Source organism: Miniopterus schreibersii (genome assembly GCF_964146895.1).
Source record: "Miniopterus schreibersii genome assembly, chromosome: 13".
NCBI lineage: Eukaryota > Metazoa > Chordata > Mammalia > Chiroptera > Miniopteridae > Miniopterus > Miniopterus schreibersii.
In genome coordinates this window covers 10,980,125-10,992,734 of record NC_138113.1, presented here as the reverse complement: position 1 = coordinate 10,992,734, position 12,610 = coordinate 10,980,125, and the positions used below count along the sequence as shown (strand labels likewise).

At 57.9% G+C, this 12,610-nt stretch overlaps 1 protein-coding gene across 1 annotated transcript in view; it reads left to right on the top strand.

Annotated features, from left to right (window-relative positions):
- OTOF (otoferlin) overlaps positions 1 to 12,480 on the top strand; it is a gene marked incomplete at its 5' end in the record, with an annotated part of 77,398 nt that extends 64,918 nt beyond the window's left edge. The window contains 16 exons of the mRNA XM_081156701.1: positions 618 to 647; positions 1,046 to 1,177; positions 2,660 to 2,726; positions 3,587 to 3,723; positions 3,848 to 3,982; positions 4,377 to 4,514; positions 4,806 to 4,933; positions 5,034 to 5,204; positions 5,860 to 6,020; positions 6,718 to 6,860; positions 7,209 to 7,297; positions 8,691 to 8,789; positions 8,941 to 9,182; positions 9,336 to 9,514; positions 9,614 to 9,714; positions 11,562 to 12,480. Coding sequence (XP_081012827.1) covers positions 618 to 647; positions 1,046 to 1,177; positions 2,660 to 2,726; positions 3,587 to 3,723; positions 3,848 to 3,982; positions 4,377 to 4,514; positions 4,806 to 4,933; positions 5,034 to 5,204; positions 5,860 to 6,020; positions 6,718 to 6,860; positions 7,209 to 7,297; positions 8,691 to 8,789; positions 8,941 to 9,182; positions 9,336 to 9,514; positions 9,614 to 9,714; positions 11,562 to 11,742 — 2,133 coding nt within the window. The 3' untranslated portion in view covers positions 11,743 to 12,480. The remainder of the gene's footprint in view (positions 1 to 617; positions 648 to 1,045; positions 1,178 to 2,659; positions 2,727 to 3,586; positions 3,724 to 3,847; positions 3,983 to 4,376; positions 4,515 to 4,805; positions 4,934 to 5,033; positions 5,205 to 5,859; positions 6,021 to 6,717; positions 6,861 to 7,208; positions 7,298 to 8,690; positions 8,790 to 8,940; positions 9,183 to 9,335; positions 9,515 to 9,613; positions 9,715 to 11,561) is intronic.
- Positions 12,481 to 12,610: the final 130 nt, after the last annotated feature.

Below are 12,610 nucleotides of genomic sequence, written 5' to 3'. Positions count from 1 at the left end.
TCTGGGGTTACACCAGGAGACCCCTGTCCCCCTCAGCTACCCACCTCCTGAGCTCCTCCCTGAGGAACCTCCTCTTCCTGGGGATCTGCTAGGAAGCCCCCTAGTTTCAGGTCGACAGCAAACAAGACAGAGGGCAATATCCTAGCTTTGCCATCATCCCACAGACCCTGGGCTCTGGTGGGGTGTTTCCACTAGGGCCCTCTTTGGCTATGCAGTTGCGTGCGTGCGTGCGTGTGTGTGTCTGCTTAGCATTTAAGGTGCTTCACCTGGTAAGGGCAGAAAAGTGGAGTTGAAGTTGATTCCATCAGGCCAACACCACTGAACTCCTGTGTGCGGCCCACCTCCCCTCCCGACCCTGACCTCCCACTGAAATCACCTGGGGAGCCCACGGCTGTCTAAGGGTTGAGAATCACCGCCCTGTGAGGTCAGAGGAAACATCTGCAAAGCAGACCTTCTGCAGGCTCACCGGCAGTGTGCTCTTGCTGGTGTGGAGCTGACCCTGAGAGCACGGGGACTCAGAGCTCCCTCTCCTCCACGCTCCCTGGCTGGGCCGCTGCATCTGCTGCAGGCTCCGGGGGCGCTAATCCTGCCCCTGTCTCTTTGGTTTCCTTTTGCAGACTTCTGATGCAGTCATCAAGGTGGATGTGGTGAGTGTGGCACCATCGGTGGGCGGGCGCTCTGGGAAAAGAGGACCCCACACTGACATCGGGTGTCAGGCCAAAGGGCCCAGCATCAGGCACTGAGCCCCCCTCCCCCCCAGCCCCTGGGCGCACATACCTGCACACCCTCCACGGAGGCAGAGGGAGAGAGCTGCTTGGGCAGCAGGGCCCCGAGTGCCAATCCTGCTTTGGCCAGTGGCTCCTGCTGGCAGGTCGTGACCTCTCGGGCCCTGACAGCCTCCTCCCCAAAACAAAGCCCTGCCCTTTGACAGCGGCGGCCCCACAGAGCCTCCCAGGGCTTCTGGGGAGCAGGTGGCCCGAACGGAGGGGGGCCCCGTGGCCAGGGTGGGGGGCTGTACGCAGGACCCGGACTGGCCCGCCCCCAGGCTGACGAGGAGAAGGAGAGGAAGCGGAAGAAGAAGAAGGGCGGCTCGGAGGAGCCGGAGGAGGAGGAGCCCGACGAGAGCATGCTGGACTGGTGGTCCAAGTACTTCGCCTCCATCGACACCATGAAGGAGGTGAGGCCCCGGCTCAGCTCGGCTCTTCTTGCCCCGACGGCAGGCCGCCTGCCTTCCCGGGCTTGCTCTTCTCTCGTCCTGATTCATGTTTTTCACAAACATCCCGCGTATATGTGAGCCAGACACCGCCCCAGGTGCGGTGGGAGCCGAAAGATAAGACGCCATACCCGCCCCGAGGGGCCCTCTGCTTACTGGGCTAAGTGGACATGTGAACAGTGTGGTGACAAAAGCAAACCAGCCCTGCCCGAGTCAGGGAAGGCTTCACCGAGGAGGTGACATTTGAGGGAGGGGAGGACGTGCTCAGAGGCCAAAAGGAAACAACAGCTTCTCAGGAGCACTTGCGCACCTTCATGCTGTTTTCATTTTACACATCTCGGTCACCGCGGCTGTGACATGTTCGTCCCCTGTGCCTGCACGTGGGCTCTGTCCCAGAAGGCACATTCCTGCTTCTCTTCAAATGTCTCGTCTCCACACTGCCTTCCTAGCGCAGGGCACGCCCTGGCTGCCTGGCGACCAAGAGGCACATGTGCCTGCAGCTGTGTTTCCTCACTGAGCTGATCCAGCCAGTCTCTCCCCAGGCCCCTTCTGTGGCCCAAGCCGTGTGTGGTGTTCACTGTCCCCATCAGTCAGAGCACAGGCTAAGCTGCAGCGAGGTAAAGCGGCATAAGCGAGAAAAAGGCTGGTATGACGACTCAGCGGTGCCAAGGACCAAGACCCTGCCACCTGGTTACTGGCATCTGTACATAGAGGTGGCTCGCCATCGTGTCCTAATGCCAGTGCACCGGGAGGGGTGACAAGAAGAAGAGGACTTGTGCTCCTTTCCTTTTAAGGGCCCAATCCAAAAGTTGCACATATTGGCCTGAATCTAGTGCCACAGCCACACAGCCACCAGGGGGGCTGGGAAATGCAATCTTTTGCTAAGTTGGCTGGTGCCAAGAAAAACTCCTCAAGAACAGGGAGCAGATAATTGGGGGACACTGGGTAGTATCTTCTCCCACCATCACCTCCTGGAGACAGGTTGGCCAGGCTGGAGCCCCAAGAGGCTGCCTGTTGTCTTCTTGTCTCTGTGCCTATAATTTGCACAAGCTGCCACCAGGTGATGGTGGTACTTTGGTTGAAACGTAGTGATTTAGTTTCCAGTAGGCAGGGTGCACTGAGTGAAGAAATAAAGCATATTTTCTCACTCAGTTATACCTTTTTCTACCTTAAAAAATAATAATATAGCCAGCAACATTCAAGGATACTATATTTTTTAATGATGCACATCTAAAGAATCATAAACCCCTAAGTACAGTTAGTCATATTGTACACATCACAAAAATATTTTAACCCTCTTAAGCAGAACACATGATGGGTTTGTAACTCACTAGGAAAGAGCTTCTGTTTCTAGAGCATTTAAGACTAGTCTGAAACGACAGTGGGGGTCAAAGACCCCTCCCCAGGAAGCCCATCTTCCTTCCCTCTCACCTCATCTTTTGGCAGCAACTTCGACAGCAAGATGCCTCAGGAGCGGACTTGGAGGAGAAGGATGAGATGGACAACATTGAGGGTGAGCCCTGGAACCCCGGATCTCTGCCATTCCCCCCCTGCCCCCAGATGGCCTGCTCCCCTGCCTGTCGCACCAGGTGCTTCTCTTTCCTCCCATGGGCCCACACAGCTGCCGCAGCCAAGAGCAGGCGTCAGCAGGCATCCCTGGGCACTAGCAAGCAGGCTCAGGCCCTTATCCAGAGTGGCTTTTACTCCGACCAGTTTAGCAACTACAGAGATGGACATTTAGAGCCACAAAACATAAGAGCTGGAAGGGACCTCACAGCTCATCTTACCTAGCATTTTCTAGACCTTTCCATGGAGCAATGTTAATGGATTTTCTGGAGGGGGAAAAAAATAGAGTTGTGTGGTTCAATGTGAAAAATAAGTCTTCTGATGCAGGACTTCTCAGTACCTTTAATATACAAATGTTATTAAAAATCTCTAAAAGGAAGATATAATATAAAATATTTCCCCAACATATTTGACCATAATATCCTTTTTTCTAAAGCATTACAAGAACACCTATACCTGGTGTTCCACTGAATGCAGTTTGGGAAACGCTGATATAGAACAACCCTTGTAATGTTACAGACAAGCAGACTGAGACCAGAGAGAAAAGAGCACCTCCCATGCCCAGCTCTGTCAAAGGGCATGACAACAGTCTTTGTACACACTCCCAGCATGACCTTCTTGGGGACCTGCACCCATGTGAGGCGGGCATGCCAGGGAGTATTGTCCGCATTTTTCAGATGAGCATAGAGACCGGCCAAGTGAAATTAGCAAAATAAATTAGCAGCGAGCTGGATCTCCAGCCCAGCCCTTCCTGCCCCATCGTTTCTGCCCCAGACTGACTAGGCCTCCTTTTCTGGTTCTGGCCAGGCCTGAAGGGGCCCATGAAGGCCAAGGAGAAGGCAAAGGCTGCGAAGGAGGAGAAGAAGAAGAAAGGCCAGAGTCCCGGCCCTGGCCAGGGGCCTGAGGCCCCTGAGAAGAAGAAACCCAAGATCGATGAGCTCAAGGTGAGGGTCTGGGACAAGCCCTGCCGGGGGTGCGAGGTCACACCTGAGGGCATGAAGTGGCAGGTGGGACAAGAGGGAGGCCAGAGGACAGGCCACGTCCCCCTGACGGTTCAGCCTGGCTCAGGTGTACCCCAAGGAGCTGGAGTCAGAGTTCGACAACTTCGAGGACTGGCTGCACACCTTCAATCTGCTGCGGGGCAAGACGGGGGATGATGAGGACGGCTCCTCTGAGGAGGAGCGCATCGTGGGCCGGTTCAAGGTCAGGAGAGGAGCAGAGCTTAGCCCCTAAGCCCCAGGCCCTGAACCCTGAGTCCCCGGCCATCCCTACACCTTCCACCTTCCCACCAGCCTGAGCCCAGGGCTGACAGTCACAGTCACGTGGAACTGTCAGCTGTACTGGTTGGTAAAATATGAAAATACTTCCATACTAATTGATAAAGAGCATCTGCCCTGAGGGCCTCCCCAAGTTGCCTTCCTCCACCCAGTGCCACTGCCCTGGCCACTCCCTCCAGAACCCCTGGACTTCCTCATGATCCAGCAACAAAAGAGTGAAGGCCCTGCCACCAAAGAATGCAGACTGTTGGCTGTTTTGAATGCCACCCCCACTGTTGCTCACAGAAACCTGTCCCCTGATCCACGCTTACCTTGCCCAGGGCTCCCTCTGCATGTATAAAGTGCCACTCCCAGAGGATGTGTCCCGGGAAGCTGGATATGACCCCACTTACGGCATGTTCCAGGGCATCCCCAGCAATGACCCCATCAACGTGCTGGTCCGAGTCTATGTGGTCCGGGTGAGACTCCCCTCAAATCCCCACCCCCACCACCCAGTCCTCCTGCCCAGGAGGGGTTGAAGCCACTGCAAACTGACAGTCCCTGACTGGGAGGCACCCGAAGGGCATTTGGTCTAGTTCCCATCTTTATAGTGGAGGAAGCCGAGGCCCAGAGAGGGGCACACGGCAAGTCTTCTGCCTCTGGTCCAGTTCTGCCCCTCACCATCATGGACTATCAGGGAGCAGGGCGGGAGCACTGGAAGATGAGGAGGGTGTGGGGAGCCTACTCAGGAGCCCCCCTCCCCATCTCAGGCCACAGACCTGCACCCCGCAGACATCAATGGCAAAGCTGACCCCTACATCGCCATCCGGCTGGGCAAGACCGACATCCGGGACAAGGAGAACTACATCTCCAAGCAGCTCAACCCTGTCTTTGGGAAGTAAGGCCTCCTGGTGGCCTCCCACCCCCACCCCAACTTCTCCAGCCCAGATCCCCTCCCACCTCACCCTCAACCCTTCTCCCAATCTCCGCGCTGCCAGGTCCTTTGACATCGAGGCGTCCTTCCCCATGGAATCCATGCTGACAGTGTCCGTGTATGACTGGGACCTGGTTGGCACCGATGACCTCATTGGGGAAACCAAGATTGACCTGGAGAATCGCTTCTACAGCAAGCACCGCGCCACCTGCGGCATTGCCCAGACCTACTCCATGTACGTGTGGAGGGGCGGGCCCGCCTGCTGCACCTTGACTCTAAAAATAAGATTCAGAGTGGGTGGTTTGGGAAGGTAGACATATTACAGTATCTGTTCCAGGCAAGGCCTGAACCCCTGCAGGCTCTGGGCACAGCCTTCAGGGGCCAGGACAGAGTCTAAGACAAGAAGAGAGCCACCACGAGGTTCCAGGCAGAGGAGGCAGGGCAAGGAGGGTGAAGTGAGCTGGGAAGAGAGGTGGCACTGTGCCCTTTCCTGGGGATCTGGCTGGTCTCTGCCACTGACGGGCTGTGTGACCCCGGTTATGTCCCTTAACCTCTCTGGTTATCAGTTTCCCCATGGGATTCTTTGAGGTTTCAGAGAGGTGGGCACCATGGGGGGAGACTGGATACTCATCCTTGGGAGAGTGGGTACCTGGGGCCAGAGCCCAGGGCAGGAAGCATCAGCCTCCAGCAGCTTTGGCACCTCAGCTGAGCCCAGGGCCCAGGGCAGGGCCCATGTGCTGACCGAGGGCAACAGACAGCTTTAGAGGACTGGCCATAACCAGCTGGCACCTGGGAATGGCGCAGCCCCACCCGAGCCCCACCCGAGCCCCACCCGAGCCCCACCCGAGCCCCACCCGAGCCCCACCAGGCCTGTGTGCCCCCTCCCACAGACATGGCTACAATATCTGGCGGGACCCCATGAAGCCCAGCCAGATCCTGACCCGCCTCTGCAAGGAGGGCAAAGTGGACGGCCCGTACTTTGGGCCCCCTGGGAGAGTGAAGGTGTCCAACCGAGTCTTCACCGGGCCGTCGGAGATGGAAGACGAGAACGGTACTGGTGCTGGACGCAGCCACAGGGGTGTCAGTGGCCAAGGAGAGACCCGCACCTCCCCGTGACAGGGCCTCGAGGCCTAGCCTGGGGTCTCCCCCACCGGGGCCCAGTGCCCCTCTGCACATCAGCCCGGAGCCGCACTCCTGTCTGCCCAGCCTCCGCCCAGCCTCCCCATGCTGCACAGTGCTTGCCCACTTCTTGCCTCCTCTCCTTCTCAGCATCCCTGCGCACTAGGGGGGACCTCCCCATTCTGTAGATGAGCAATCTGAGACCCAAAGAGTTTAGTGACTTGTCCAAGGTCACGTGGCTCCAAGCCCCACACTCTCCCCACTCCTTTGCCCATGTGGCCCTTCCCAGGGAATCAGGAAGGCCTGTGTGGGGAACTCCTGCTGACCACCTTCAGGATGCTGGGACAGGAGGTGGATTCTTGCCCTCCCTGACCTCACATCCCCTCAGGATTCTCTGGTCAAGTTCCCCAGGCAGAGAAAACCCAAGGACACAGACCTCTCTAGGCCCTGTGGGACAGCTGGCGGCTTGGGCAAGCTGCTCTCCCTCTGTGCCTCAGTTTTCCCAACAGTAAAATGGAGATGGGCAAACCAGCGATGGCTCAGGGGCCCCTTTATGCCTGAGTCCCTGGCCCAGCACGGGTCTTGTTCTGCTGAGCCCATATGTGCGGCTGACACACTGGCACCCACAGGTCAGAGGGGGCCCACAGATGAGCACGTGGCACTGTGCGCCCTTCGGCACTGGGAAGACATTCCCCGAGTAGGCTGCCGCCTGGTGCCGGAACACGTGGAGACTCGGCCACTGCTCAACCCTGACAAGCCGGGCATCGAGCAGGTGACTACCCTGAGGTTCTTTGGTATTTGAGATCAGGGAGTCCCAGCCTGGGTCCATTAAACAGGTCCTCATGCTACTGGCTGCATTCCCAAAGCCTGGTGGCACCTCTCCACCATGGCCCTTCACGGTAACTCCAGTGGCACTTGGCTTTGCCTTGAGTGAGAACCACATCAGCTCAGGTGGACACTTGGGGTGTCTCCCTCAGAAGCTGTGATTGGCTATTGATGATGTCATAGGAATTCCTAGCATCCAAGGATGAAAATTGATGAAATGACAGAATAAAGGTTGAGAGGGAGGGGAGAGCAGTGGAGGAGTCGTGGGGAAACCTGCCACGCCCCTCTTCCTCAGGGCCGCCTGGAGCTGTGGGTGGACATGTTCCCCATGGACATGCCGGCCCCCGGGACGCCTCTGGACATCTCCCCCAGGAAGCCCAAGAAGTGAGCTGCTGAGGCCCAGCACCACTCCTTCCCTGCTCTCACCCCTTGATGTTCCTCCCACAGCCCAGATCACCCTGATCGGTTGGCATTCCCCATGTGGCCTTGTGATGGGAACAGACCAACCCATTAAGAGAGTTGTGAGGCCTGCCCTTGGCCATGAGCACACATCAGTACCCTCCCGTGGACTTTCACCAAAATGTGGGTTCCCACACACGTAGTACACAGTCCCACACAAGACACAGACCCCTGAGAGTCTGCTCTGCTCTCTCACAGTCCCCACACCAGGCTGTCATTAAGCCTTGCCAGGTTCTATTTAGAGCACCTGCAGAGATGAGCAGGCGTGAGTGCCTGGAAGGAGCAGGAAGAGGGTAGGGTATAAATAGCACTGGATCAGGAGCCAAGCCAGCTGCCTCTCCTAGTTGACCCTGGCCAAATCACTTCACGTCCCTGGTCCTCAGTTTTCCCATCTGTACAATGGCAGATCAAGTCACCCAACTGTGACGCCCTCAGTGCCTGGAATCAGGGCCAGCTTCATGGGCATATATATTTGCACAGGGGCTCACTCTCAGAGATGCCCCACCCTTGCTCCAACCTGATAATCTTGAAATTCTTAATGATTTTTAAACAAGGAGCCCCACATTTCCATTTTGCCCTGGGCGGTCAAATTATGTCAACAATTCTGCCTGAAATAGCTTCCCCCTCTGAGGCCAGAGTGTGCTGTTCCAGGGCCTACCACGAGGGGACACTCCAACCTATTGTGTCACCAGGACTTGCAGTCCAGGGCATAACTCCAAGAGCCACTCTCCATACAATTTTCAGTGGATGACTCAACCTCACTCCTGAAAGCTGAAATGTAACTACCTCATTTATAATGACAATTACCCTTCAAAGGGAAAATTCTCTTTGGGGACAAGGAGAGAAAGGAAACTAGATTCCATGGATGTCTACTGCTGGCTACTGTGCTTAAGTGTAAATTTCCATTAGAACTGGAATGGAGCTTCTGGCCTCTGGAGACAGGGAACTTGCTCCTGACTCTGGGCCTCTACTCAGCCACCCCCAGAACTGGGCCTGCCCCTCCCTGCCCTGAGCCAGCCTCCCTGCCCTAGAGTATGCTTTGGGTCCTGTCAGTCCAGCAAGACTGGCTTCCCCCAAGGCTCTCCTCACAATGGCCATGTTGCCTGGCTGACTCTCACAGCAGGGAAGGGGGGAACCCAATACCTCTCCTTCCCCTCTGCTCTTTCAGCCCCAACCTGCCCAGGCCCCATGCTCACTCCCAGTCCCCAGGACTTGTCTCCATCATCTCATGTCCAGCCCCCTGCCCATCCCAGCCCCAGGATCCTGGGGGGCAGTAACCCTCCCCCAAGACTGCTCATCAGCCTCTCCCCCTGCCCAGGTATGAGCTACGGGTCATCGTGTGGAACACGGATGAGGTGGTGCTGGAGGACGACGACTTCTTCACTGGGGAGAAATCCAGTGACATTTTTGTGCGGGGGTGGGTGAGAGGTCCCTGGCTGGGAGGGGGCCGAGCAGAGTGAGCCCACCTTCCTAGAGGGCAGGAGGGGAGGGCAAGGACAAAGGGAGCTGTGGGTGGGGAGAGGCCCTCCTGGTGTGGCTGCAGGTCTGGAGCAGGTGACCTCCTGCAGGTGGCTGAAGGGCCAGCAGGAAGACAAGCAGGACACTGACGTCCACTACCACTCCCTGACCGGCGAGGGCAACTTCAACTGGCGCTACCTCTTCCCCTTTGACTACCTGGCTGCCGAGGAAAAGATCGTCATCTCCAAAAAGGAGTCTATGTTCTCCTGGGATGAGACTGAATACAAGATCCCTGCGCGGCTCACCCTACAGATCTGGGATGCCGACCACTTCTCCGCCGACGATTTCCTGGGTGCAGGGCTGGGCTGGGTGCGGGGGGGGGGGGGGGGGGGGGGCGGGGACCCTGAATGGAGAGGGCAGGGGAGGGGGAGGGAGGGACGGAGAGAGCCCACCCTGGGTGGTCCCTCCCATCTGTCGGTCAGAGCTGACTCTGAGGTTGCCACAGGGGCCATTGAGCTGGACCTGAACCGGTTCCCACGGGGCGCGAAGACAGCCAAGCAGTGCAGCATGGAGATGGCCACAGGGGAGGTGGACGTGCCCCTGGTATCCATCTTCAAGCAGAAGCGTGTCAAAGGCTGGTGGCCCCTCCTGGCCCGCAATGAGAATGACGAGTTTGAGCTCACGGTGGGCACCACCACTGCCCGGGCAGTGGGCAGGGCTGAGCCAGGGCTGAGGGCCTGGTACCTGGCCCGGGCACTGGGACCGTGCTGTTCCTCTCTGCAGGGCAAGGTGGAGGCAGAGTTGCATCTACTGACAGCCGAGGAGGCCGAGAAGAATCCGGTGGGCCTAGCCCGCAATGAACCTGACCCCCTAGAGAAGCCCAAGTGAGTGCCCTGCTGCGCCATGAGCCCCAGCCACACTGCTCCTTGGGGGCACTGGAACAGGAAGGAGGGGCCAGAACCTTCTGGTCTTCTTGCCCCCACTCTTCTGCTCTCTTATTCCTTCCTGGGAACTACTTGGCCCAGGGTGAACCCCTCCTGGCCGGGAGCCCTGGCCGTTCCCTGAGCCTTCGCCCTCTGAGTCCTTTCCCCACTCTCCTTCCACTCCTCTTGCTGTCCAGCCGGCCTGACACGAGCTTCATCTGGTTCTTGAACCCGCTCAAGTCTGCCCGCTACTTCTTGTGGCACACGTACCGCTGGCTGCTGCTCAAGCTGCTGCTGCTCGTGCTGCTGCTGCTCCTCCTGGTCCTTTTCCTCTACTCTGTGCCTGGCTACCTGGTCAAGAAGATCCTTGGGGCCTGAGCCCCGCGTCCTCCTGGGTCTGGTACTCCTCCCTCTTTCTTCTGGACCCGGGGCTCATGAGCTGGACAGCACATGGAACACACAGCACACATGCACAGCACACACAATTGCACACACGTGCCCACGCGCGCGCACACACATGAACTTGCAAGCTTTCGAACGGTTTCATAGGCTCTCAGACCTGGAAATGTCTCTTTTACATGATTACACATTAGGCCCGAGAGGTGAAGTAACTTGCCCAGGGTCCCCTAGGGTAGAGCTAGGACTCAGCCTGTTTCCAAGTTGCCAACCGAGCATTCTTCAAACCACACCGCCTCCTCCCCCAGCAACATTCCTGACAGACCAGCGCTATTCCAGGGGCAGAAAGAAGCTGAGACATGGACAGGGGAAGGGGGAAGGGTTTGGCTAGGCTCAGCCAGCACGTCCTGAATAGTTCCTGCAGCATCCACCTGCCAACCCACAGCCGTTTTCCACCCTGCAGGATAGTAAGTAGATCCATCCAATTCCAACATCTTAGTAGCCAACATCTGCTGAGCACCAGCTCCGTGCCAGGCACTGTGCTGAGAGCTCCACCCGTCACTGCCTCATTCCATCCTTTCACCAACCCTGGAGGTGGGGTCTACTGTTACCCCGCTGCCCAAGTGAGGAAACTGAGGCTCACAGAGGTGCTAACCTGCCTGTCCCGCTGGGATGGGAAACCAGGAGCCCTGCGCCCTCGCCCCACTCCGCAGCCCCACCTGTGCTGAGCACAGCTCTAAGGGTGCAGCCTGAGTCCTCCAGGAGTCTGCAGGGCAGGAGTTTGAAAAAGCATATTCGGTACTTTAACTTTATATCGTGACATTCTGTAAAACCTATCGTTTACAACACAAACCCAGAATGTAAGGCTCGACAAGCACTTGGCTAGGCGGCCATGAGAAGGCAGAGCAGCGATCACACCCCGACAGTGGGCAGGTCGGTTAGGGTGGCAGGAGCCCCACTGGGGCTCCTCAGACCTTGGACAGAAGGTTACGATCATCAGAAAGGGGGAGGTAGGGAAACACTGATCTCACTGAGAGAGAACACGGTTCAGCGCTGGACCCTGTACAATGAGCTGCTGAGTGGAGGAGCCTCCTGATAACTAGAGCTGCCTGTGGGCCTGCGGCCGCCCCTTCAGACGGCGAGCCTCCTTGGCTGCCAGTGTTGAGGGGGAGGCTCATGGCTGCCCCACCAGACATGCGGGCTAGACCTGCGGAGGAGGTGGGGACGCCAGAGGGCCCTGCGAATGGGACTGTCGGCAGCAAACCTGGTGCTTAGAAATGGGCTCAAACCCTACGTCCAGCACGCACAGCTTTTGGGACTGGGGTGACAAGGTCTCTTGGGGCCTAGAAGGGCTGAGGGGATAGGGTGCCCTGGGAGGTGCCCACTGCCTGACCTCCCCTCCCCTCCCCCAGCCGGCCCGATACTGCCTTCGTCTGGTTCCTCAACCCCCTCAAGTCCATCAAGTACCTCATCTGCACGCGGTACAAGTGGCTCATCATCAAGATCGTGCTGGCGCTGCTGGCGCTGCTCATGCTGGGCCTCTTCCTCTACAGCCTCCCCGGCTACATGGTCAAGAAGCTCCTGGGAGCATGAGTCCCCACAGCCTCCCCACAGCTCCTCCCCTGGGCCTGTGCATTTGTCCCTCCCCTGGCGTGCACTTTCCAGGCTTCCTGGGGAGCCTGAGGAGCCCCATGTCCACCCTTTAGGCCTCGGGTCCCAGGAGCTTGTCTCCTGCTTGCTGGGCTGGTCACACCCCACTGCAGTCCTCTCCTCCCCAAGCCTGCTGCTGGCCCGGTCCTGCCCCTCTGGTCCCCGCCTGTGGCGTGAGGGGTGGGGTGGGGGGGTCTGCCCCATTTGTTGAGGCAACACCCTTCTTCAGGCCCTGCCTCCACAGGAGGCCACCCCAAACCCTCCCCCAGGCCTTCCAGTCAAGGACTAAAGCTTTAATGAAATTAACCAAGGATCGTCTCATGGGCCAGTGCCCAGGACTTTTAAAAAATGACCAAGCAAAAAGCATCACCCTTCCCTCCTCCAGACATAATCCTGTGAGGGCAGCGACACCACCAGTCTTTGTTCTGCAAAATTGGGCCAGACCCTTCCTACTAACCCAGTGGGTGGCTGCCTCTGTCCCCTGTGCCCCCTGCACATTCCCGGAGGCTCCTCCCCCTGCCCAGGCTGCTCCCAGGTCCGTCCCCCCCCCCCCCCCCCGCAGGTGGGTTTTTGGGGATTCCCAGAGCTTCCTCTTGCCCCTGCCTGCCCAAGCTGGGTTTCTCTTGGCTGTTTTCCTTTCTGAGTGGTGATCTTTCTCTTAATAAAAGAAATCAAACACTGACCTGACATGTCTGCTCAAATAGGGGGACTGGTGTGGGGCAGGGTTGGGGGGCACTCTGAGGTTGTCAAACGTAGTACCAGCTGGCCCCTCTGGCTTTTCCTTTGGGTGAATGGCCTTGTGTCCCAGGGT